At 51.9% G+C, this 25,062-nt stretch overlaps 1 protein-coding gene across 2 annotated transcripts; it reads right to left on the bottom strand.

Annotated features, from left to right (window-relative positions):
• Positions 1-7,379: 7,379 nt before the first annotated feature.
• Ghrhr (growth hormone releasing hormone receptor) lies at positions 7,380-20,883 on the bottom strand. Of its 2 annotated transcripts, none has more exons than XM_070014211.1 (13): positions 20,827-20,883; positions 18,455-18,557; positions 18,219-18,326; positions 17,647-17,744; positions 16,326-16,423; positions 15,356-15,491; positions 13,629-13,782; positions 13,372-13,432; positions 12,834-12,903; positions 12,252-12,343; positions 11,469-11,598; positions 10,736-10,777; positions 7,380-9,899 (listed from the first exon to the last, which is right to left on the bottom strand). In XM_070014211.1, the coding sequence occupies exons 1-13, from the start codon at positions 20,881-20,883 to the stop codon at positions 9,774-9,776; spliced, it is 1,275 nt and encodes a 424-aa protein (XP_069870312.1). In that variant the 3' UTR covers positions 7,380-9,773. The 2 variants fall into 2 exon arrangements, with proteins under 2 accessions (XP_069870312.1, XP_069870311.1); XM_070014210.1 differs by lacking the exon at positions 12,252-12,343 and adding an exon at positions 12,344-12,525 and having other exon boundaries at positions 20,827-20,881.
• Between the last annotated feature and the right edge of the window lie 4,179 nt (positions 20,884-25,062).

Consider the following 25,062-nt stretch of genomic DNA (forward strand, 5'->3'; position numbering starts at 1 on the left):
ACCCGGGCTGAACACAAATCGAGTCCAAGTCGTAAGTGAGACCTGGACTTGGACTCAGCCCCTTCCCAAACTCTGACTCTGTGTGGCTACAGTCATATCACTCTTCCTCTCTGGGTCCTAACGAACAAAGGCTGATTCTAGGTTCCACCGGGCTCCACACTCAGCAAATGATAAACACAGCATGACAAGCATGCAGAATCTACAAAAGAAGCTTAAAGCTCCCTGCCTGGCTTTCCTGCCGCTAAGAGAAGAGCAAAGTGCTATAACCTGTGTGTACATATGTGTGTAGGAGTGTGTGTGTGGATGTGTGTGACTCATGACCATAGAGATCATGGAGATGGACCCCAAGCCCAACCCCAGGCAGGCCCTGGCTTTGGCCCTGGGCTTCATGGTCTTGCATGCTCGCCGCTTGCATGCTCATTGCCTCCTGCTCCCCAGTTGTAGGCTCGAGGACAGGCACTCTGTCTCCTCTCAGTCTCTTGTACAGGATCGCGTAGCAGCTGGCTGGGTACCTGGAACCTCAACAGTTTTTGTAGCAGGCCCTGAGTCAGAGTTGGAACCACCCAATGAGGCAGGATTTGGTCACTTTGTTCTCAAATTCTTTGAGACTTCACAGAAGTCATGGAACAGTCTGAATTTTGGACTTCTTTCCACCAATTTTTATTCCAATCCAATTCATTTCCACAGCATTGTTCTTTGCTGCACTCCTTTGATATCACGAAAAAGCCATCTCTCCCAAATGGCAGTGATCTATCGAGCATTTACAATGTGCAAGCTGTGGTGCTAAGTAATTACCAATCACCACAGCCCCATGGATGAGACCACTGCAAGATACTATCACCCATGTCTGCTCTTGGCATCCACAGGCACGTTCCTAATGCCTGCCCTGTGCCAGGTTCAGCTGCACCCACCACTCCAAGAACTCCACCACTGAAACTCCCACTGAGGGTGCACTCATTATGATGGGAAGAGTGAGGAAACAAGGCCAATGAGTCAGTCTCCAGAAAGACCAGGCAAGGGCACAATGCCATGGCACCAGGAGCCTTGCTGTGTTGAAGAAGCCCTGTGGGCACTTGATGGACCAGTGCAAAGGCCCTATGTCCAGGATCAACAAGAAGCTGGCGTGGCTGTGCCAAGTGAGTGAGGGAAGGTGAGAAGCAAAACATAGGGTCTTTTCTAGGCCAAAGGGCCTTTTGCTCAGAATTAAGCAGGAGCTCCTGGAGAGCTTGGCAAACAACCGGGATTATTTTAAGTGACAGTGTCTTACTTGGGGAGTTGATTAGCTTCCATATGTTTCTGTGGTTCCAACCCTAACTTGAACCCAGGTCCAACTAACTGGAGACTATAAGTACCTTCGGGACCCAGGCTTCTGAAGAGAAAGATCTGGGAGTGAAGGACCAGTTAGCATTGAGGACTGAGCCCTGGGCTGGGGCCTCAGTCCAGACCAGGAAGGGAAATCTAGGCCTGTAGGATAGCCCCTCTGTGGAGAGGTGGGGATTCCTATGGCATGTCAGGCCCTACAGCGGTGGGACCACAGGAATGTGGTCTGCATCCACGCACTGCAGATGAGGTGGGAGGAGAGGGGAGGAGCCGGCTCCAGGATTGCTCAACAAGCCCCACTGGAGCCAGCCAGCTCCCCATGATCTGCGCCCATCCCCACACCCCAGCAACAACCAGGTCACAACTCTGCTGCTTGCAGCTAGACCCACAGAGCACCAGGCCTTCATCAGACCCTGGCATGAGCCAGAGTGCAGGGTGGAGGAGACAGGGACCAGGGTGGGGGGACCAGGGGCAGCCCCTCTGGGTTCCCAGGACCCAGAGACAGACCACCTGCAGAGCTCAGTCCCAGGAGATCTGGAAGATTCTCAGACAAGATCAGACCAGTTGTGACAGGTCCGTGGATGGGACAGTGGGAGTGAGCAGTACCAGCAGTGTAGTTATTCAGGCAGAGACCAGCTGGCTCTCCCGTAGACAGTTGGAATCTGGCCTGAGAGAGACTGAGAGAGCTGAGGACCCAAAAATAGCCGTGTAGCATGGTGGTTAGCAAACCAAGCCTCCAGTGCTCCTCCCCACCTGCAAAGTGGAAGGAGAACCACTCCTCAAAGTGTTTGTTATGGAGCATGTATGTGAGTATGTGTATGACTGTGTTTGTATATGCATATTCTGTACACCTTGGGGGAAGCATTGTACATACATGTATTTGCATGTGTCCTGTGCATTGTGTTGTGCATTGCATGCCTGTGTGCATCATGGGGGCAGTATCTATGTGCACTGCATCATACGTGTGTGCATGTGTGCTTGTGTGAGTACATTGTGTGTTGCACATGCATACATCATGTGGATATTATGTGTGCTTGTGTGTACAAGGGTGTGCACATGTGGGAGTGTGGACTTACTGCATTGTGTGTGCTTTGCGCACACGTGTTTGCATGAGTGTGCACATTGAGTACCTGTGTGTGCACATATGCACATTTTGCACATGTGTGAGTGGTATGTGTGCATTGTGGGTGTGCTTGCTGCAAGTGTTTGAATGTGTATTTGCCATGAGTGTGCATGTGTGTGCTTGTCACAGATGTGTGTAGGTGTGTGCGCATGCACGCTTGCTATGAACATGTGTGACCTAAAGCAGTGCTTGGCACTCCTATTACTGTCATTGCTCAGCCACATGCAGCCACTTACTGGCTTCAGAAGAATCAGATTGTGTGCCAACAAATGCCATATGGGGCCTCCCTCTCCACCGCCTCCATGCCAGTGAACCAGGCTCTCCTGGGGGACTGATGGGGGCAGGGAGACAATGCCACCTGCTGCCCTCAGTCAGGCCCCACCCACTCTGGGAGGAGAAGATTCATTCTCAGTTCATGGGCATGCAGGTGGGCTCTTGTGGGGCCAGAGGCTATGGGAATGCCTTCAATGGGGTACCTCATCCTGGGCTCTGTGGTCTCCCCAGAACCTCATCCTGGCTTGAAAGCAAGGCTCTGTGGTCTCCCTGGAGTTCCCCATGGGAACTCAGCTGGATGCCGTGCCCGGGGCCCTCTCAGGGAGCACAGCACTTTAGACTTGATGTCAGTGCAGTGTGTCCTCCCTGGAGAAATGTGGGCTCCTGTGGGACTGCCCAGACCGTGAGACAGGCCACAGAGGGGACAAATGAGCATGGAGTTGGGGGCCAAACACTGGACACCAGAGAGAACTCTTGCAGGGCTGTCCTACCCAGCCACCAGGGGCAAGATCCTGTCCCCTCCATCCTGCAGCCCCGATGCCACAGAGCCCAGCCTTCACCCAGCTCTGCCAGTACAAACTTCTTATCCATCATCTGTGCATCTCAGTTCTCCTGGGCACAGAGGGCCATGCTTGCCTCACAGGGCCAGGAGGTTAAACAAAGTCTACCAAGTAGGTGAGCCATCACAGTGCTTGGCCCATGACAGATGCTGGCCAAATAGGAGAGGGGTGTGCTCCTGTCTTCAGCCTTTTATCCCTGTCCCTGTTCCATCCTCTACAGAGGTCCCAGCTCCCAGCAGAGCCTCCCCCCACCCACAGGCCTCTTTCGAGTGCTTGGCTCAGTGAGCAAGTCTTGTAGCAACAGCAGGCTTTAGGCCTCAGCTCAGTAATTTCCCATGATTACAGCCCTGTCAGTGCACACATGCTCCAGCTGCCAGGAAGCTGTAGGGCCAGGCACATGCTCACACACGTGTCTGCACACACAGGGGGCACACGTTTCTACATGTGTGGGGAGAGGGGTGTGCACACAGAACCCAGGCACAGGAATCCTCAGTCAGGCCAAGAACACAGAGACTCCATGTTGCCCAGGAAGCCTTCAGGAACAGGTGACAAGTCTGACACAAAGGAGAGGAGTGGGGAGGGGGAAGCTGCAGGCTGAGAGCACCCACTGACCCCCACTCTGCTGCCAGAATCTTCCACTGTCCTTCCCCTGCACTGCTCAAGGCTGGTCTTGAGATGTCTTGAGAATTCCGAAGCACATGTATGGTGTGAATGTGCATGTGTGCACTATCCTCACATGTGCTGTTCTGCGTGTGCATGTGTGTACCACGGAGCATTCACTGCACATGTATATGGACATGTGCACAGTATATTGTGATGTTGTGTATATATCTGTATGCACAAATATGCATGCTTGTGTTATGTGTGTGTTATGAATACATATGTACATTATACTATGTGTACACGTGTGTGCTTTGCATGTGTGCTGTGTGCACACAAGTGCTTTGCACATGCATGTGTGCAAGTGCATGCACACATCAGTATAAGGCAAATCAGTTAGGCATTGCCATGGTCTGGCTGCGTCCCACAGAGGTTGGTTACTGGAGGCCAGGCCTGTGAAGGCAATGTCAGGATGACAGAACCTTAAAAGGTAGAGCTGAATGGTGGGTAACTGGGTCACAACCAGCCTCAGAAGGGATTCATGAGGGTGTCTTGCAGTGAGGTGGTTCTGAGCCAATGAATTGTTACAAAGTAACTCTTATGGTCTCTGCTTCCCTCTTGCTTCCTGTCACTATGTGACATCCAGCATGCTGAGATGTGGATCCTGCCCTTGCTGCTGTGGTTGCCACACCCCAGCATCACAGAGCCAATCTGGAGACATTTCTCTATACACAGACAGTGCCAAAAGATGTGCTTCAATCCAGTGGCATGCATCCTGGCCTCTGCCTCCAGGCCAGCTGTTCTCTGCCCTTTGTTCTTTGTGGCTCCTTCTGTGTCCCAGGTCTGCTGTTCTTGTCCCCATTCCATGGTGTCCCAAGCACAGCCTGTTTGGAGGCAGCAGAATGCAAGAAGGGCAAAGAGAGCAGGGGCCACATCCACCTTCCTGAGGGGGGCCTAGGGAAAGGTTTGGGGTGAACAAAGGGTCACCAGAGCTCAGTCTGGGGTCAATGCCAGGCTCTGGTATGGTCTAGCAGTATGGTTATGGTGGCTGTCACACTGCGCCAGGGTCTCTGTGAGGCACAAGAAGCTGGATGCTCAGTCATAGAACCCTGGCCACGTGAGTGCTCCTCACATCACCAGACTCCATTGGATTGCAGGAGGGTCCCCATTCAGTGAGAGCCCAGAGCCGCAGGCCGGCGCCACGCCCAGCAGAGCAGTAGGCCATGCGGGTGCCATGGCAATGCCATTGTGGCCAACCTCTCCTGTAACCATGGGAATGCGCTCCGGGCCCAGGCAGCTTATGCAACACCTCGGATGGAGGATACTTGCCTGCTGCCTGCCTGCCTGCCTATCCCAGGGGCACCTTCAGGAAGCCAGAGCCCCAGGAGAGTCTGGGAATGTGGGGTATATCCAACCCCCATGGTCTCCCACAGAGGGGCAGGCCGGAGGTCAAGCAGCCCTCCACTGTGCTCCGAGTCTGTGCTAGAGAAGAAGTGGGGGCAGGAGGAGAAAGGGTGGTCAGGAAGGGAAATTCTCATAGCCAGGGATGGAAGGCTGGCCTCTTCCTTGACATACTCAGATCCCAGATGTTTGGTATCACTGACACCAGACAGTGGCTGGACACTCCACCCACTCCTCACAGCCGAGCCAGGGCCTCTGGAGGGGGGAGGGGGAAGCAGAGAATGCGCCTGAGCAAGCCAGGGGAGCCTGACCACAGGAAGAAGGTTCACAGAAGAGCTGGGCCGCTGGACAAAAAAACAAATCTTCAGTTTCTTGTCCATTTCCAAAGCTGGGTCAGCCCAGAAGCAGCCCCAGCTCCTCCAAGAGCCTGGCACCAGCAGCCCCAAGACTTGAGGCCATCCCAGAGGTGCATAACGGTCCATGGGCAGGAAACTCAGGACCTTTCCATGTCTCCTTCTGCCTGCCCTAGTATCCACTCCATCCCAACCCCATCCCCCTCATCCTATGTCACCCCAATCTTTTCAAACCCCAGCAAGTTTCCCCAAAGTGTAGACTAGTCCTCCACTCTGTCTGATAACAATGAAGACCAATGCCCTGGCCTTGACCTTGCTCTGCTCCTCCCAAGGGACCTTGGCAGTCTCTGCCCTCCTTCCCCCATCACATTCTAACACTATTTCTTGACGTGGCTACCGGCCACTTGGGCCGTGCAGAAGCATGATCCCAATTGCTAGGGTTCACCTGTGCTTGCTCTCTGCTTCTTACTTCACAAGACTGAAAGGACTTGTTCCTCCCCTTCCTGTGGGACCCACCACCCCATCCCATATGGCCAGACCAGGAATCCCTTCTTATGCCTGGCCCTGCAGGCTCACTGACCCACCAAGGGCTCCAAGGGCTCTGTCCATCCAGCCAGGGATCTGGCCATAGCTATTCTGCCACCTGGTGGCCAATGGCAGCATTGCTCTTCTTCCCCCATTCCCAGCCTGCCATCCTGAGTTCTTTCTGAAAATTTCTGGCACTGCATTCTGATTCGCATCCCCTGCCAACTGGGAAAATGGAGGCCTAAGAGAGGGAAGGAGGTTTACCAGCAAAGGGTTCTTCCAGAACCTGCACCCAGGGGGATGGCTCCAGTTCACCGATATGGAAGGGACTAGAGAAGTGGCAGGAGTTTTAAGCACCACATGAAATTGGAAGAGGGCAAGAAGCAGACTTGCAGCTATAGTAAAATCTACAGGGAGAGGTGAAAAATTCCTAAAAGTTGTTTCTACCCACTTCTATCACCAAAAACCAACTTCTGAGAGTAAACATTTATACTAACCAGGCACTAACCAGCATTATCTACTGCTAACAACTACCCACCAACCATTAACACCACTAACCTCTCACTACTGATGTAACAGCCACCAACCACTAAGTAACCACCAGTATTAACTAACCTAAGCCCTAGCACCATGCTCACATCTCTAACACAGCTGGCACCACTTAAAACTCAGACACAAAGATATGTTTAATAACAATGATGATGCAGATAAACTATATTTATACTGTGTGTAGGGATATGGTAGACCTTCATTTATTGAAAGCAATTTATCTAAGTATTCAAAAGATTTCTGATGCCAGTCTCATTCCTGTAATCCTACTCAGGAAGCTGAGGTCTGAGGACCATGGTTCAAAGCCAGCCTAGGCAGGAAAGTCTGTGAAATTCTTACATCTAATTAACCACCAAAAAACTGGAAGTGGAGCTGTGGCTCAAGTGGTAGAATGCTGGCCCTGAGTGGAAAAAATTCAGGGACAGCACCCAACCCCTGAGTTCAAGCCATAGAACCAGAACATCCCCCCACACACACACACACACACTCACACACAGTATCGCCTTATGGCTATTGTTTGTGTTTTCCTGATGCTAGTGACATCCTTACTGACAACCGGGTGTTGAGCCTGTTATTTTTAAGCATACAAACTCACAAATATTATGATCTCAAGATATTTCAAAAATGCTGAGAAGAAACTTTCAGGAAACACAAAATAGTCGGTGGCTAAAGTCCTTGGGTAATAAAAATGAAAGTTATTTTTATTTTGCTTTTTAAATAGAAGGCTGTGTTGCCTGAATGCCTGCAATGAGTGTAAATGATTTTCAGGATCTGTGATTAAAGGCAGAACTGTGTGCTGGGCCACACTTTGACTTCACCTTTGTCTGACCAGGCAGGTGCCGGGCAGTAGAGCAATGCGTGGGGGCAGGAGTGCCCCCTTGATTCCCCTTCATACAACCCCTTGGGGCACCGCATCATAGCTTTTTCTGCTCAGAAGAAATGGAGCCAGGCCCAGGATGACAAGCCCATCCCTTGTGTGACCAAGGATCACAGGGGGTTCACGGTGACAGGACAGGTGGCAGAAGGTAATCACCCAGTGGGCAGAGGCTAGAAAGGGAGATCTCTTCTCTCAGGGCAGCTGGGAACGTGGGGGATGACCAGGAGTCTGGGGTGGGAGCAGAGCTGAGCTGCTCCTTGGCCATGAAGCAGGGAGACGTCCTCCTGACCTGCAGAGCTTTGATTTCTGCCTGTTCTCTGTGCTGAAATCTGTCCCTAAGGATAGCACCTAGTCCCCTCCTGCCTCTTGCTGGCAGGGAGGGTGGCAGAAGAGAGACCTGTGTACCCCCCTCTGGAAAGGTACACGGCAGGGGCGAGGGGGGGGGAGAGGGAGACACAGAGAAACATCTAGAGTTGAGGAATTTCCACCCCACAGAAGCACAGGAAATGAAACTCATCAATTTCCAGTACAAACCCAAAAGGCTAACCAGAAAGAAAAAAGCCATCCACACCTGATAAACATCAGGGAAACACACTGTGCTGTGCCTTTACCTCATTTGACTCTCCCACATTAAAGCAGAGTAAAAGCCAAGTCTTGGTGGGGTGGCTGGGGTTCTAGAATCTGGGGAGCTACCAATGTAGGTGTACAATCTGGCACGACTGAGTCACATGAAGAAGAGGCCCCCAGCCCTGCTCCTGGGTGTGAGTCCCACAGAAAGGTTCCACAGGGGACAGCAGGTAGTGGGAGTGGGGGTGAAAGAGAGGAATGGCACCTTCATACAGCACCCAGATGTCTCCACAGCAACACGGCAGATCCATTAAAATCACAGTGCTGAGTCAGGGAGAGGCGTATGACTGATGGGTGTTATGTGAATTTAGAGCGCGTGCGCGTGCGCAAGCACACACACACACACACACACACACACACACACACACACACACACACACACACACACACACACACACACATCCCACTGCAGATTTTGCCAGGCACATAGAAATCCAAAGTGAATACATGGGTTTGCCTGCCTGTGGGAGGAGGGCAATGGGAATGAGGATGGGGACAAAGAGAATAGGTTGTCTAAATAAATAAAACATGAGAACCCTTGCAGAGACAGGTGACAATCACGTGGCATGAACAGAGCTAAAAATGCCGCTCTGCACTGGAAGTCCAAGCTAAGCACGCAGACACGCTCCGCTGCACTGCACAAGCCTGGACTCACTCAAGCACACACCATCCTCGTGCAAGTTCCTTGGCTCTCTGGTCTTGGCGTAGCCCCAGACTCCAATGAAAGAACCAATGGGAACAGAAACAAGAACCAAGGAAGTCAGGGGAACCTAGAAAAGAGCTGGTGTAGGGGCAGGGAGGAAGGGCTGCTCCTGCTCAGAACTGGGCAACAGTTTGCAGGGGCTTTGCCCAAGGGCTCCTGGAATCCCCTGGATCTTCCAGAGGGTAGATGGACCCATTACTGCCCCAACTTCTAGTGTGGCTTGTCCCAGTGCATGATGGGTTCAGGGTGGCTTGTCCTGTGTATGATGGGTCCAGAGTGGCTTGTCCTGGTGCATGATGGGTCCAGGGTGGCCTGTCCTGGTGTATGATAGGTCCAGGGTGGCTTGTCCTAGTGCATGATGGGTCCAGGGTGGCCTGTCCTGGTGCATGATGGGTCCAGGGTGGCCTGTCCTGGTGCATGATGGGTCCAGGGTGGCCTGTCCTGTGTATGATGGGTCCAGGGTGGCTTGTCCCGGTGCATGATGGGCCCAGTGTGGCCTGTCCTGGTGCATGATGGGTCCAGTGTGGCCTGTCCTGGTGCATGATGGGTCCAGGGTGGCTTGTCCCAGTGCATGATGGGTCCAGGGTGGCCTGTCCTGGTGCATGATGGGTCCAGGGTGGCCTGTCCTGTGTATGATGGGTCCAGGGTGGCTTGTCCCGGTGCATGATGGGTCCAGTGTGGCCTGTCCTGGTGCATGATGGGTCCAGTGTGGCCTGTCCTGGTGCATGATGGGTCCAGGGTGGCTTGTCCCAGTGCATGATGGGTCCAGGGTGGCCTGTCCTGGTGCATGATGGGTCCAGTGTGGCTTGTCCTGGTGTATGATGGGTCTAGTGTGGCCTGTCCTGGTGCATGATGCATCAGTCTAGCACACAGATGTCAACACTTTCATCCCCGAGCCAGAAGGCATGGCCCACTTGGCACAGGTCCTCCGAGCCGGCAGAAGTTCAGGGTCGTGACCATGCCACTTCCGCAAGATCTCATTCCTCACCTCCAGGGACAAGGGAGATGGTGTTAGGAAGATCCCCTTTCCCAGGGAAAAGGGGCAGGAGAGGCAGTATGGGAGGGGTGGGCAAGGATAGCACACTGCCAAGTAATACCAAGCACTGCCTTTAGAAGAGACTACCTCCTATTCCCGCTAAGGACATCTGGTCACCTCCTCCTTCCTCTGAAGATATCTAGCCCTTGCCTTTTGCTCTTTGTTTACCCTTTTAGCTGTCTGAGCCCAGTTAGACATTTGTGAGTGCTTTCCAGAGTTTCTAGCCAAGTAACTACTCTACTCTCCCTAAAGGACTCCACCCACCCCTGCTTCAAGGTTCAGTGCTGTGAGCTCAAGTGCGGCCACCAGACATCTGAGGAGAGACTGTGATGGGAAAGAGAGGACTCAGCCCTCTGCCTGAGGTGCTAGCCCTGTCTGACAGAGCTGAGCTGGGCTGTGAGGACAGGCCAAGGGGAGAGCGGTTTCTGTCGAGCATAGGGTTGACTTCCCACTGCTGTGCCACAGAGACTACACTATTAGGAGGCAAGGAGCTCCCCACGTCTAGGCAATGTCACCTCTGTTCTCTGGCAGCTTCCTGAACAGATCTCTTTGAGGGGAGAGAGAAAGGGGAAATGTCACAATGTCTCAGGCCAGCCCTATCCTGCAGCTACTACCCAGAAGAGGGTCTTGCCTGTTTGAGACAAGATGACCACAATCTAACAAGTTGTCTAAAGGGAAGAGACTGTCTGGGATGGGAGCTGCAGGGCATAGACACGGGAAGGGAGGCACTTGGGCAAGGACTGATATGGGAAGGGAGGCATGAATGATTGGAGATGATGGTCACACACCTCTTGGTTGAGGAAGCAGTACAGGACAGCAACAATGAAGCCCTGTGGAGCCATACAGAAAGGATCCCATTAGAACACTTGGGCCTGGTCTCAACATGTCCTAGTCTGTCTATTGCCTTCTCTCCAACAGTCTCAGACTGTGACCGGGCCAAGTGTGAAAGGAGAACTTAATCATTCATCCATTACTATGTACAGGCATACATAGTTGTGCATCCCATCAAGCCAGCCCCCCATGACTCTGATCATCCCATTCATCCCCCAGTAATGAGGACGTGGATGGGTGGATGGATGGGTAGGTGGATGAGTAGACAGATATGTAGGTGAATAAGTGGATATGTGAGTGGGTGGTGGGTATATAGGTGGATGGATGGGTAGGTGGGTGGTTAGATGGGTATATAAGTAGATGAGCGGATAGATGGATGAATAGATGGATGGACTGACAAGTAGATGAGGGTGGGTAGGTAGATGGGTGAATGGGTCGATGGATGAAAAGATAGGATGGATAGATAGACAGACAGACAGACAGACAAATTGTTAGATGGTTTGTGGGTAGAGGACTATGTGGATAGCTGAATGAACAGGGAAGTAGAGGGAGGGATAGAAGATGAACAGGTAAATAAATTGTTGAGCAGATGGATGGGCAATAGTGGCTCTCACCCCATCATGAAGTTAACCAACTGCCTAAGTCCTGGGTGTAGGGAAGTGGAGGAGGGGTAGAGGGAGGGGACATCACCTGGAAGGAGCCCAGTCCCAGCTCGAGGGGGAGGCGGACACCCAGGCCAACACTATCCGGCAGGAAGTTGAAGATGATGTAGTGAATCCCAAACAGTGGAATGAGGAGAAGTGTGGACCTGGAGAGTCTCCTGCGGGCAGACAAATGCTAGACTCTGAGGACACCCTGGACACTCTGTCCACTCACACAGTCCTCCACCTCCCTGGATCCTTCATCCTCCCCCCGCCTCCCAGCCCATGAGGCTCTCCTCCAAGATCCTGCTGCACCCTGTGTCAGTTCTCTTGCCCCAGCAAAAAGTCTTGGCCTCTTTTAAAGTCTAGTTCAAAGGTTACTTCCTCTAGGAAGTTTTCTCCAACTCCCTTCTTGGCCCCAGAGAGCACCTACTTCCCCACGCCCCAGAGGAGGAGCCACAGTACCTAAGAGTCAGCCTAGGCAGAAGGGAAACTGGGTGTCTGGAGACCTGATTTTCTCCTACTGCAAGACAAGATCTTTTCTCATTCTGGGAAAGTTGGACTGGGGTATGAATGCCTGCCATAGGAGAGGTGACCATATGGAATCCCCAACATATGCACACATGCATACATGTACATATATGCACACAGCACCTGCCTACATACTTATATTCACACATTTACACATATACATATACACATGCACACACACAGTATCAGTACTGAGACAGTGTGGGGAGCTCCTTGCACACACATGCATATGCACACACACACACGTGCACATAGTAAAAAGCTCCTTGCACACACATGTGTGCACACACACGTTCAGTACCAGTACTGAGACTTGGTGTGGAGAGCCCCCTGTGCTGGCTCCAGCTTTCTCAGCAGGATGCGAATAATATTGAGAAACAGCGCGAAGTTCACCTGGAAATGGTGCACAGAAAGGTGGTGTCGAGGGTGAGGGGAGGTCCTGGCAGGCCTAGGGTGGATCCCAAATCCTTGAGATGCCAGGTGGTTCTTGCGGGCAAACAGGAAGATAGATAGAGGCTCCAGAAGGAGGGTACGGAGGGCAAGGGAGGGTTCAGGGCTCCCCCTCCTCTCCAGCACTGGAAGCAAGGTGAAATGGCCTTGGCATCTGTCTCAGGTCCCTAGTGGGAGCCCCCTGGGTGCTCACTGGGTGCCTGCCCCAGCTTCTCTTCCCCAGTCCAACCCTTCATCCTTGGCACCTCTGAGCCAGGAGGCTCGGTAAAGATGAAGAGACCACTTGGAAAGCTGCAGCTGGGAGAGAGCTAGGGCAGAGCAGAGCCAGGGCCCGTTTCCTGGCCCTTGGAACTTTGACACCCACTGTATGAGACCCCTTGAAGAGCTAGATGGGGGGGGCTGGAATAAAGTGAGGACACCATCCAGAACTAACCCCCACGGAGAGCACGATGGGCCCTTTGATGATCCACCAGTAGGGGGAGCTGTCATCCAAGTCCCAGCACCTGAGGGGAGACAGCCCAGTTGTGCTAGACACTACGCAGCCATCACACAGCATCACACAGCCACCCTACACCCCCCTACCTTCCCTCTGTACTAGAGCCCTGGGCCCTCCTCTGCCCCCCACATACTAGGGGACTGGGCCTTTCTCTGCTCTGTTATCCACACCCTCCACCACCTCACCTCCACACCTGTGTCCTGGTCCTATGTCTCAGCCACACTGGCCCCCTTGTCTGAGAGGAATCATCTGCCTTAAAATCTGTCCTTGCTGCCCCGTTCACCTCCCCAGCTCCAGAGCTCCACTGACAGGTCCCTGTGCCCCGCGGCCCTGGCAGTCCAGGTCCCTCTTCTGCCCCCCTATGTGCAGCCTGCAGGCCCCCTTTGCCTTGCCCTCCCCACCAGGCCAGGGCCTCCACTCTGCTCCTCTCCCCAGACTCCAGGCCTGGTGGGGAGCAGAGGGTACGGACACTCACGCGGCATCCTCAAAGGCCATCTTGCAGATCACCCAGGTGCCCGTGCAGAGCATGGGGAACCCTGCGCAGGGTAGGGGAGGCCACAGTTAGGGCTGTGTCCCTGAGATTGGCCCCACCACCCACCACCACTGCCAGCCCTTCGGACTGCAAAGGCCAGGCCTGGCTGGGGCCCCAGGGACCTCACCTCGGGATCCCCACCAGTCATGTGAAGTCCCCACCCGCCCCCTCCTCCACGGAGTCCCACCAGGGATACTCACCCCAGCCTGCCAGGACCAACCACCAGAAGGCTGATCTGGAGCCCGGGGAAGTGGAGGCCAAGAGGAAACTCAAATAGACGGCTTCTGCCAGCAGCCAGCTGAAGTTGGTCATGGTAGCGAAGTGGGAGGCAGCCACTGAAACCTTACACAGGACCTGAGGGCCAGGGCCGGAGGGCTTCAGAGTAGAGACTCCCTCCACAGCCCCCATCCACAATCCACAGTGCCCCACTGCTCTGAGACCACAAGTCCTTAACCATACACCAGCAAGCGTAGACTGACTGAATCCTTGGGCAGCCCCAGGATGGGGTATCATGATCTGGTGGTCAGGGCACAGACTGGAGGTCCAGAGGAGATGGACTAGTATGATATGGTGATAGAACAGACTGGGACCCAGGGCTCAAAGGTGCATGGCTAGCCACACAAGCCTCCCCATGCCTCAGCTTTCCACCCATGCGAGGAGGAACTCTTATATCATCTTGCGGCCTTGTTGCAGTGTTAAACAAAACTGCACAAGAATTGGCCACTGCCTGGGATGGGGACACACCTGTTATCTGTTGCCCATCTATGTGGTTAAACTAGGTAAAAGAATGGGTCTGACATCAGCCCAGAGACCCTCTCTACAAAAAGTAAAGCAAATAGGACTGTGACATGGCTGATGGGTTAGAGTGCCTGCCTAACAAACCTGAGGCCCTGAGTTCAAATCCCAGCACTACCAGAAATGAACTCAAAGGATACACCAGTAAGTGTATTCACTGTCTGAGCTTGCTCACCAGCGGGGTTGGGCAGGTGGGGGAGTTGGTGGGGGGGTGAGCAGTGGAGCCACCCCTGAGCCCAGATGCCCAGGTTTGAGCCCAACCCCACCGTGTAGCTGTGTGTCCATGTAGCAGTATGTCTGTGTAGCCATGTGGCCGTGTAACCATGTGAGCATGTAGGAGAGCGACCTGGCCAGCTGCCCCCCCCCACAGGGACAGAGTGAGGTATTCAAGGCATTGGAAGATCCAGGAGATCATTTCTGCAAGGGCTCATAGTAAGTGCTCAGTGTATTCAATTATTCATTTCTTCATTAATTAACTCAGGCGGTGTGCTGGTCCATGCATTCACTTATCTGTTCATCACCAGCACACTGTCAGAGGACCTTCATGGTCCTGAGCCTCACTCTTCGCTTCCTGCCTGCTTTTTCAGCTCCTTTGCTCCCCAACAGCAACCTCTCTGTGTGACATCCAGTTTTGTAGCCCAGATTTGAGTCTGTTCCCCACTGAGCCCACACTAGCCCTGCCTCTAACCCAGCAGCAAGCCACCTCCTCCCTGAAGCCCTCTCATCAGCTCCTTGCTTTCAGCTTCCTTCCCCTGAGGTCTTCAGATCTGGGTGCATTCTGTCTGCTGGGTGCTTCAAGAAGGAGGGAGCCAGCATGGCCTGGCCACAGGCAGAGAGGTTCTGAGGGAAGGGCAGGAAAAGGCTAGATGTGGTGCACTGGGAGCTGATGTACATGTGGAATATGGAGTGACATATGAAATGGGAAGAGATGGGATGTCTCTGGATTCACCTGCAGGTCCAGAGAAGGTCCAGGGCTTGGGCTGAGCTAGAGGAGGTGTGGGTGGTTGCACAAGCTCACAGGTGTACTGTCACTCCCCCTGAGGAAGAGGGTCAGCCCACAGGAGCAGAGCAGACCCACCCTCCAGGCCCCTCCTCTGACCCTACACGCCCACCCTCCAGCCCAGTCCTTTACAGTGGAGAAGCCACAGTGGTCCGAGGTGTCACTGTCACCAAAGAGGGCGGCATCCTTCAGGAACACCGCACACGCCTTGAGGATGAAGGTGGCAAACAGCTGGGTGTGGATGTAGTTCCGGGGACAGTGGAGCCTCCTGGAAGGGGAACGGGGTGGAAGGGGAATGGGTAGGGACCAGAAGAAGGGATAGGAGATGAGGGTGGACAAAATGGAACCAGTGGAAGGCGTGGGGGGATAAGGATAGACAGGTGGAGACCAGCGGCCACAGAGGGCTTTCTGGTATCTAAGACAGGGCCAGGCTGCCCTGGACTATGCTGGGCTGGTCTGAGGGGATTTGGATAAACTCAAAATGGAGGAAACCAAACTAAATCATATAAGAGGAGGTGAATGACATTGAGCAGAATCAAGCTACATGTGAACCTTAGCCCCAAGGGTCAGATGACCAGTACTGCTTTGGACTGGGCATGCCATGCCTCTAGGAGCAAGGTAACTATAGCTCTGCATTCAGTTGGAGAGCTCCTGGTCTGATAGAGCAAAGGCTGACACGGCAGGGCACTGCCTGGGAGCCCTGGATGGATATCAGAGAAGCCCTCTTCCCCTTATAGGAGGCAGAGCACTGGCCTCATAGGGGGGCTCAGACTCAGAAGTCTAAGGAGCCATTAAAACACACCATGGTCAGGGGAGGAAACAGTCAAGAGAACTCTGGGCAGGAGGCCAAAGGGAATCTCAGAGGCAGAGGGAGCTGGGATTTTGGCAGATATAAATCCTCCCAGAGGAAAGGAGGCAATCGAAGCCAACGGAACGCTCTATGTGAGCGAAACTATGGCCCTAAGAATGAGTTCTGGTATAGAGGACGGAGCCCATGCCTCGAAGAGTTGAGAGCCTCTAAAGTGCCCAGGCAAAGAATCAGACTTGGTCCTTGGGCAGCGGGGAGCCAAAGAATGTTTCTGAGGAGATGAGGATGACAAACCTGAGAGCAAGCAGGATGGCAATGGCCACACAGAGGGCGACAATGGAGACGCTGTGGCCCGCAGTATAGATGACCTTCACTGTGGAGAAGTAAGACTTCTGGGGCAGCGCACGGGGGAGAGAGAGAATCAAGCATCAGCCCTCAGGGAAAGGGAGGCGGCTGGGAGCCTTTGCAGCTCCCCCTGCCGAATGAGCTGTGGCTCTGGGAATGCCACAGGAGACTCCCTCCCTGTACGGAGCCTCTCTCCTGCCCAGCAGGAAGTGGGGGCTGATGGGTGGAAATGTTGAACACTGGCTGCTGTAGCTCTGGGTGCCAGGGAGGACAGCAGAAACTGCCCATCCCTGGAGAATGACAGGGCCTCTGCGCTGACACACATGGGGACACAGCCTCACCACATAAAGGGAGTGAGGCAGCTTTGAGCAGCAGGGAGAGGGAAGATGCTCAGGGACCAAGGGTTTGGATCAGACTCCTGCCTGGTCCCCAAAGATGCAGGCAGCAAAAGCCAGCTCTTCTGTGCAGCTCAGGAGCCCCAGGGCCTTTTCATCTTAAAACGTGGCCACTCCCATCCTTCCAGCACTCAGGCCTGAGCAGAGGGAAACGGATGTTCTTTATAGGGCCCTGCTCCACAAACCTCTGGGAGGGGGTGGGTCTGTGCAAGCACACATACACACCACACATATACCACACACAGAGATGTACAAACCACACTCATACACACACAACACACACAACACACACATACAGCAACACAGATGCTCACACCAACACATACGATACACACATGTACAAACCACACTCATATACACATCACACACCACACACACCAACACAGATGCACACACCTACACATACACATACCACACACACAGGTTCACACACCACACACAGACACACAGACACACAGACACACAGAGACACACACACACACACACACACACACACACACACACACACACACGTCCCTCCAGGCTGAGGACTAGAGAAAGTAGGTACTTGCTTGCCCAGCAAAACAGCAATCACCATTTCCTCTGGAAGCACCCAGAGCTCTCCATGCAGGAGTCCAGGCACAAAAGGGGCCATAATATTGGAGTCCACACACATCCTAGTCTGCCTTCTACCTCTCCTCTCCCTCTAAGCCCTGTCTTGTACGCATCAACCAAACCCACCTTCACAGACACTCACTGCCCCCTGCCGGACACTACTGCAACTACAAGTCCAGAGTCACAGTGGCAGTGGGAAAAGTGAAGGCCACAGGTGCATAACTCTGTCTGTGGTGACCCAGACTGCAAGAACCAGACTGCAAGACCCCAGGACCTCTTACCTCCTCCACCAGGAGCTCCAAGGGCACCGGGCAGGCCACAGGGTAGGGTGGGAAGGGCTCCGACCAGCCTTGGACCGTACAATCCCGCTTCACTGCTCCTGGGGTGCAAGCCCACAGTCACAGCATGCCTCCCCTCCCCCTGGGCAGGATGGGGACACTGGATCCAAGAGCAGTGGGTCCAGGGATCCTTTCCCACAGAAACCAGGCTCCAGGTTCCCCTCTGCAGCACCTTCTCTTATCTCCATGTGCTTCTGTTAGAGCAATCCCTAGTACAGGGCAGAGTACTCCCAGTCCTCCTAGCTGGAAACTTGGTGGCACAGGCCCTGCCTCCCCCACCTTCCCAGCAAGCCTTGCCCCTGCCGATGCTCTGCCCTCTCACCCTCCCCCGGAAACTAAGGTCTTACTCTCATGGGGGGGGGGCGGGATCAGGGTTGCCTGACTTGTACAGGGCTACAAAAGAAGAGGGGAGGTTGGTGTTCAAAATCCAGGTCCCTCCTCCCCCAGAGTAGAAACATACCCCACCCCACCCCACCCCCGATGAAAACAACCTTTCCCCATCCAGAGTCCCTCACCTGGCTCTGAGCTGAACTGAGAGAAGAAATCTGGGCAGGGGAGGGTCACCCACTCGCCAGAGCTCGCAGTAGGCCAGCACAGCAGACCATCCCATGTCACAGGGCAGACTGAGAAGAGAACAGGAGAGATGGAAGAGCATGCCCACCAACAGAGTGGCTGGCCCCTACTCCGAGGGATGAGGCTGGAGGAGAGGGCAGTAAGGAAAGCCCCCACCCCTCCACCCTTAGCCCCATACTCAGGGAGGTGTTGGATGTCTCCTCGGCCTTCTGCACACAAGCATGCTCATCCTCCCTCAGCTGGGCAATGAAGTCACATTCTGGAGGCCCATAGCCCAAAACCTGTGGGAGGATGACAGGGTGAGCCAAGCCAACTGGGTTCTAAGCCCTCTCGCTTCTCAGCCCAAGAGACAGAACAGACAAGAAAGTCCTATGCTTTCCCAAGCCCCTGACCCTGGGCACAGGCCTGCTGTGTGTTCCATCATGGTGGGCTTGGTGGAGCAGTGATCCTGGCATGGTCTCCTCTTGTGCAAGCACCCTGCTCTGCGCTCCTGCTCCCTGGAAGTGGTTCTTCAGAGTAACTCCCCACCCAAGGCTGTCTGTGTACTAGTCATGGAAGCTTGTGAATGTGTAACTTTGCATGGTTAAAGTGCTTTGCAGATGTGAAGTGGGGAATCTTGAGCTGGGCCCAGGCCCTTTGTTATCTGAGTGGCACCGTGCCACCACAACGGTCCTTCTAAGAGGACAACAACAAGGCCAGCGCCAGAGAATGAGATGAAGTGATGGAGAGGAGAGGAAGAGAGATGGAGATCGCATCATAGAAGCTATGCTGCTGCCTTTGATGCTGGAGGAAGCGGCACAGGCCAAGGAGAGGGCAAGGAAGAGTGTTCTCTCCTTTGGCTTAGGGAAGGACACCACGCTGCCAATAACTCAGCTATTGTCTAATGAAAACAATTTTGGAATTTTGACCATAGCAAGTTCTGCTTTTAGAGGTTCTCAGGCAAGAAAATGGTAGATAGTGAGAGAGTACATGGATGAGTACATGAGCACTCGGACTAGTACATGGGGGAGCATGCGAATGGGCTGTGTGGGTGGATGGGTGGATGAAAGGATGGATGGATGGATGGATGGATGGATGGATGGATGGATGGATGGATGGATGGATAGGGGAGGGAAGATGGATGGATTGATGGAGGATGGAGGATGGATGAGTGAGGATTCTGTATCAGACCTTGAGGTCTGTGGAATTGGAGCCCATGTTATGAGACAATCATTGGTTCTAGAACCCCAGTGACCCCCCACTACTCTAGCATTTCCCTCCCTAAAATGGAGCTCTTACTGTAGTATACACACAGAGTTGAGGAAGGGGTGTCCTCCTCTCAAGCTGGGGAGGGTAATAAAGTTACCTGCACTGCCCCTGGATGTCAGCCCTTGACAATCAGATCCATTTACCATACAGGCCTGGTCAGTAGTGTGGTTATATCTTTTACACACAAGAATCTAGGGGGAGAGGGGCAATTCCTCAGGTCACACAGCTAGTTTCGAGGCTCCAGGATTCAAGGCCAAAGTTCTGGTGTCTAGGGTCAGGTACATCAAGGCACTTGGAGCAACCCCTGAAAGGCTGGGGGAGATGCCAGCTGTAGCACATGGGGCTCCCCACCCAGGACCTTGTGGCCCCCCTCCTGCCCCCGTGGTCACTTGCAGTGGTAACTTGCGGCCCTTGCCAGCACCACTATGGTGCAAGCTATAGAGCAATAATTGGTAGCCAGAAGCTTCTCAAGTGAAGGGACTCATGGGAGGAAGAACTCCTTAAGTCTCAGAACAAGAGAGCTGGCATCCACTAACTCCTCAAGCTCAGTGAGTCCCAGAACCCTCTTCCCAGAAGCAACCTCTCTGGGGGGCTGATTAGATGGTGTAGCCTCAGGGTAGGGAGGCTCAGACCTTCTCCAGAAGGTGGCCTAAAGGAAAAGGAGGACCTCACCTCCCAATTTCAAGGCCTGTCTTAGACTGGGTCGGGACCCTGTGCACCCCAGGGGGCTCAAACAAGCCAGGGATGTATGCTGTCAGCACTGGAAGAAGAAGGGAGCCCCAGGCTCAGGCAAGGCTACCCCAGCCACTGCTCGGCAGCCACCTGGGATGTGTGGTGGGTGGATGGAGGAAGGAGGAAGGGAGGGAGGAAAGAAAGGAGGGAAGAAGGGAGGGAGAAATGATCTAGGGAGGGAGGGAAGGGAGGATAAAGGGAAGAAAGACTAGGAGGAATGGTGGGTGGATGGATGGATGGATGGATGGATGGATGGATGGATGGATGGATGGATGACAGGGAGGGAGAGGACTGGAAGAGAGGGATTGGAAGGGAGGGAAAGACTGGCAGGGATGATGGATGGATGGATGGATGGATGGATGACAGAGGAAGGGAGGGAGAAAGAGAGGATAGATGGAAGGAGGGAAGGAGTGAGAGGGAGGGAGGGAGGAAGGGAAGATGAGAAGGATGAGGAGGAAAGGACCCCAAGCTGGGAAGGAGAATGGAGTCTCCAGTTCAGTCCCCAAGGGCCCTGTGGCTCCCAGACCCAGAGCCCAGCAACAGGGCAGGAGGGTCTAGCTGGCTACTCACGACTCCCAACTGGCTCAGCAAGCAGAGGACGCAGGTACCCCACATCCAGCTGTCCATGTTGGGACTCCACAAAGGCTCCTACAGTCAGCTAAGTAAATCTTGCCTGGTTTTCCTCCCCCGTGGTCACTTCCCCTTCCAGGTGGCTGCTTGCATAGGCAGAATCACCTACTGCTGAATATTCACCAGGGTGGCAGCACAGCTGTGCCCTGGGGCCCAGCCCTGAACAGGACTCTGTGTCCTGTCAGGGAGGAACTGGCCCAACCCAGCCCTTCCCTTCTCTTCTGGGTCCTGACATTCATTCCCAGGACATTCACTTCAGTTAATCATTGTTCCCCACCATGTTCTTCATATGACCCTCACTGGACAGCCCTTATCCTGCCTCTCTCAGGATGAAAAGGCCTCAGGAAAGAACAAGGAGGCTCTGGCTGCTGGAGTGTGAGTTCTAAGCTTGAGAGGCCCAGAAGAGCTGGGCCTACGGCACAGAGATGAATTTTGCAAAGGAAACAGGGCCTCAAAGAGGACATAAGCTGGCCAGGTATGTGTCCCCTTAGCAGGATCTGCACAGTGAGTGACCGCTGTCCGTTTCAAGGCTCCTGACTTCATATGGGGCCTGTCCGAGCCTCCAAAAGTCCTCTTGGCAAGAGGGGAAATCAAGGCAGGGAGGCAGTCTCACAAAGGGATCCACTTTGACTAGGACAAGGTAGTGCTTCAAAAGCAGAAATTAAAGTACTTACTCAGCAATTCAAATTATTTTGAACACTGGTCATGATTGTTGTAGTCTTGGGTTTTAGACTGCAAGATCTCTAGAGACAATGCTCCAAACCAGCCTGGACCTTACACAGAACTTCAGAATTTGAAAGTAGATTTCATTTTCTAGGGCCATAAATGCTCCAGAGGCTGATGGGTTCTAATGGCTAGAGGTAGATCTCTATCCACGAGTCCCTGGCCACAAGCTGGAGACAGCAGGTATGTTTACAGCCCATGGAGGTCATGAATATGAAAGTGTCTCTGCCCACAGGGCATCTGCATTAGGCGATGTCTGACATCAGCAGACCTCTATTTTTCCACCTTGATTCACACTGTCAACAAAGCACTGACAAATACTTTGAAAAGAAAATGTGAACCACTAAAGCCCCAGGCTGCCTCAGGTTCTTGTGTGGCCTTGCCTGGTATGGACAATGCAGAGCTGAACAGGACACAGAGCACCTCCGTGGCTGGGTGAGGAGGACACAGGCTGAGCGCAGAAAGCTGAAAAGGCCTGGATTAAAAGGGGATCTACAACCTTCTTCCCATTGCTTCCTTGGAACAATAGCACCAGGAAGAATCTGGGATTCATCATTGCACATCATTAGCCCCACTATCATTAGTATGAGGGTGGATACTCATTGGAGCTGATGTTGGCAGTTCATAGTAGTGAACATCATCTAAATGAGAGGTTCTTCTAGGGAGCATGTTTGCCCTGACAGAAGACATTTGACAAAGCCTGGGGCAGGGAGTGAAGACAGATAGCTGCTCTTACACATCTACAATGCAAGGAAGGCTCCCACCACCTTACATACAAGGAATTCTCTTGTCCAGAGGGTCAACAGGGGCCTGGCTGACAGGCCCTAGTTACACTGTGGCCCCCAAGACTCTCCCTAGGTCCCTCCATCTGAGAAATGCAGGGCCGTGGGCCCCTTTCTCCAGCTCTTTATGCACACGTGCGAGCGTGTGTGTGTGTGTGTGTGTGTGTGTGTGTGTGTGTGTGTGTGTGTGTGTGTGTGTCTGTGTAGGGCTCAAGTTCAGCTTTCACCAACTTTTTCCAGTTGTGCATTTGCCCAGTGACTTCTGAGTTTGTTTCAATATCTAGAACATGATCATAAAGCTAGCAGCTTTCTTAGACAGTTGATGGGATGAGTACTGGAAATTTATCTGAAGTACTTTTGTATAGGGCCTAGAAAGGTACATAGAGTACCTTATATATGTCCTGACCCCCAGGGTACCATCCTTGATGCTATGGTGAAACAGGAGTAGATTACCAGCTAATAAAGGTAGAACAACTGGTTCTTTGTCTTTTCTTTCTTTCTTTCTTTCTTTCTTTCTTTCTTTCTTTCTTTCTTTCTTTCTTTCTTTCTTTCTTTCTTTCTTTCTTTCTTTCTTTCTTTTGGTACTGGGGATCAAACCCAGGATGTTGTACTTGCTAGGCAAGCGCTTTGCCACTGAGCTACATCCCAGCCCATCTTTGTATGTAATAAATATAATCTTTCAGTCACATCTGTAAAGTATAAATCTAAAATGATTTAAACCCTACCTATAAAACAGTAGAATAATAATAATAAATAGTAATTCATTTTATGACCTCAGAATAAAGCAGACTTCCTTATGTAATAAAACAAAAACCATACAGGAAATATCAATGATTGAACACATCAACATTAGAAATAATGCATGCACAAGGTGTGTGCTGGTGGCTCACACCTGTCATCCTAGCTACACAGGAGGCTGAGACCTACATGATCACAATTTGAAGTCACCCCAAGCAGAAATGTCCATGAGACTCCATCTTCTAAATAACTAGCAAAAAATGCAGGCTATCAGACTGGCTCAAGTAGTAGAGCTCCAGCTACACAAGGAAGAAAGAACACATGCAACTCAAAACCAAACAAACAAAAACAAAAACTTACCCAATTTAAAAGTCATAGGACCTGCGTAGTCTGTTCTCCAAAGATCATACATATATGAAAAGTACTGCCAATGAGTAAGTAAAATAAAAGTAACTGGAAATGAACATAGAGAATCACTATGGTAACAATTAATGGCGGCGAATCTAGCAATGAATGCAAAAGCTGAAGAAAAGCAGGCTATTTGTTTCCAAATATCTCCCCCCATACTTTAAACACAGAGGGGAAATAGCGGGATTTCAGTGAGGAAGCATCAGACATTCAAAGTTACCACCACTAGTAAGCAGTCATGTTAGTGAGATATGATTAATGAGAAGTCATATTAATGATGAAGTAAAATGAGAAAATGGTGTTGGTTCTTCCCAAGCCATCACATAAGCCACATGGAGGATGGTGGACAAAACACCAGGCTGTCACAGACTGGGGAGCCCATGGAGATGGGAATGGATCTCAGGACAGAAAAGAGACATAGTTTATTTATAGACTCATGCTAATACTGATTCCTTGCTTTTGAGTCATGTTGTGTGATTGTGCAAGATTTACCATTAAAACACATAGGAACACTGTGTGCTGCCTGTGTAGTTGTTTTGTAAGTCTGAAGACTGCTCAAACAGGAACGACTTAGTTAAATGAGAGGCAACACTTCTGAATGTCACTTCTCAGAAGGGACCCATACCAGATGTTACAACTTAGTGCAAGGGAGGAAAATCCCTGCTTTTAAGAGAATGGACCCCAAAAAAGCACATTTAAAAGTATTCAACATCATCGGCCGTTTCAGAAATATAGATTTCACCATAAGGTGTCTCTGCACACACAGGAAAGGCTAAGATTACAAAACCATGGATACAAACTTGTCAAGAATTTGGAACATCTAAAATTCTAGAATACAGAATAACACAGCTTCTCTGGAAAGTGGTTAGGACTCTCTAGAAAACAGTTTAACTATTGAAAAGAAAGTCTCATTCACTCACACACACACACACACACACACACACACACACATATACACACACATATACACAACTTATATAACCAGTCATCTTCCTCTAAGTTCAGATTTATCCAAGTGAAACAAAGCTCATCACATAGAGACTGTATGCAAACACACATAAAAGGTTTATTTGTAACAGCCTAAACCTCAAGATACTTGAAATACTGTACCCATCTCTGGTGCATGGATTAACAAATCAAAGTATCTGTGTTACCATAGGAATGTTATTTAGTAATAAAAAGGAACGCACCTCTCACACACAGAACCACAGGGGTGAAAGCCCCAAAGCATTTACCTAAGTGGAAGAAGTCAGACTAAATGTGATTTCTGCCACATGAAATTCTAGAAGTTTAAAAATAGCAACAGAAAGAAGCTGAGAGGCAGCCAGAAACCTACCAGAGAGGATTATGTATGGATTAAAAGGCAAGGAATGACTGCACAGCAGTGGTAATCTCTGTTACTCAATTACATACATTGGTTAAACTTCATCAAATTGCCGTCATGGTGGGCCATTTCTTCATATATAAATTGTTGGTCAATAAACCAAATGGAAATATATAGGTTTTCCAGTAGAAAAAAGAAAGT

The sequence above is a fragment of the Dipodomys merriami genome, unplaced genomic scaffold (genome assembly GCF_024711535.1).
Source record: "Dipodomys merriami isolate MVZ:Mamm:240054 unplaced genomic scaffold, mDipMer1.0.p SCAF_94, whole genome shotgun sequence".
Lineage (NCBI taxonomy): Eukaryota > Metazoa > Chordata > Mammalia > Rodentia > Heteromyidae > Dipodomys > Dipodomys merriami.

Excerpts from the sequence above, each read along its gene's own strand:
- Ghrhr (XM_070014210.1), bottom strand. The coding sequence starts at position 20,871 with ATGTGGGGTACCTGCGTCCTCTGCTTGCTGAGCCAGTTGGGAGTC. Across the intron at positions 17,745-18,218 it reads TCAGTTCAGCTCAGAGCCAG|GAGCAGTGAAGCGGGATTGT; the intron begins GTGAGGGACTCT and ends CTTGCACCCCAG. Across the intron at positions 11,599-12,343 it reads TTTCTGTGCACCATTTCCAG|GAGACTCTCCAGGTCCACAC; the intron begins GTGAACTTCGCG and ends GTCTGCCCGCAG.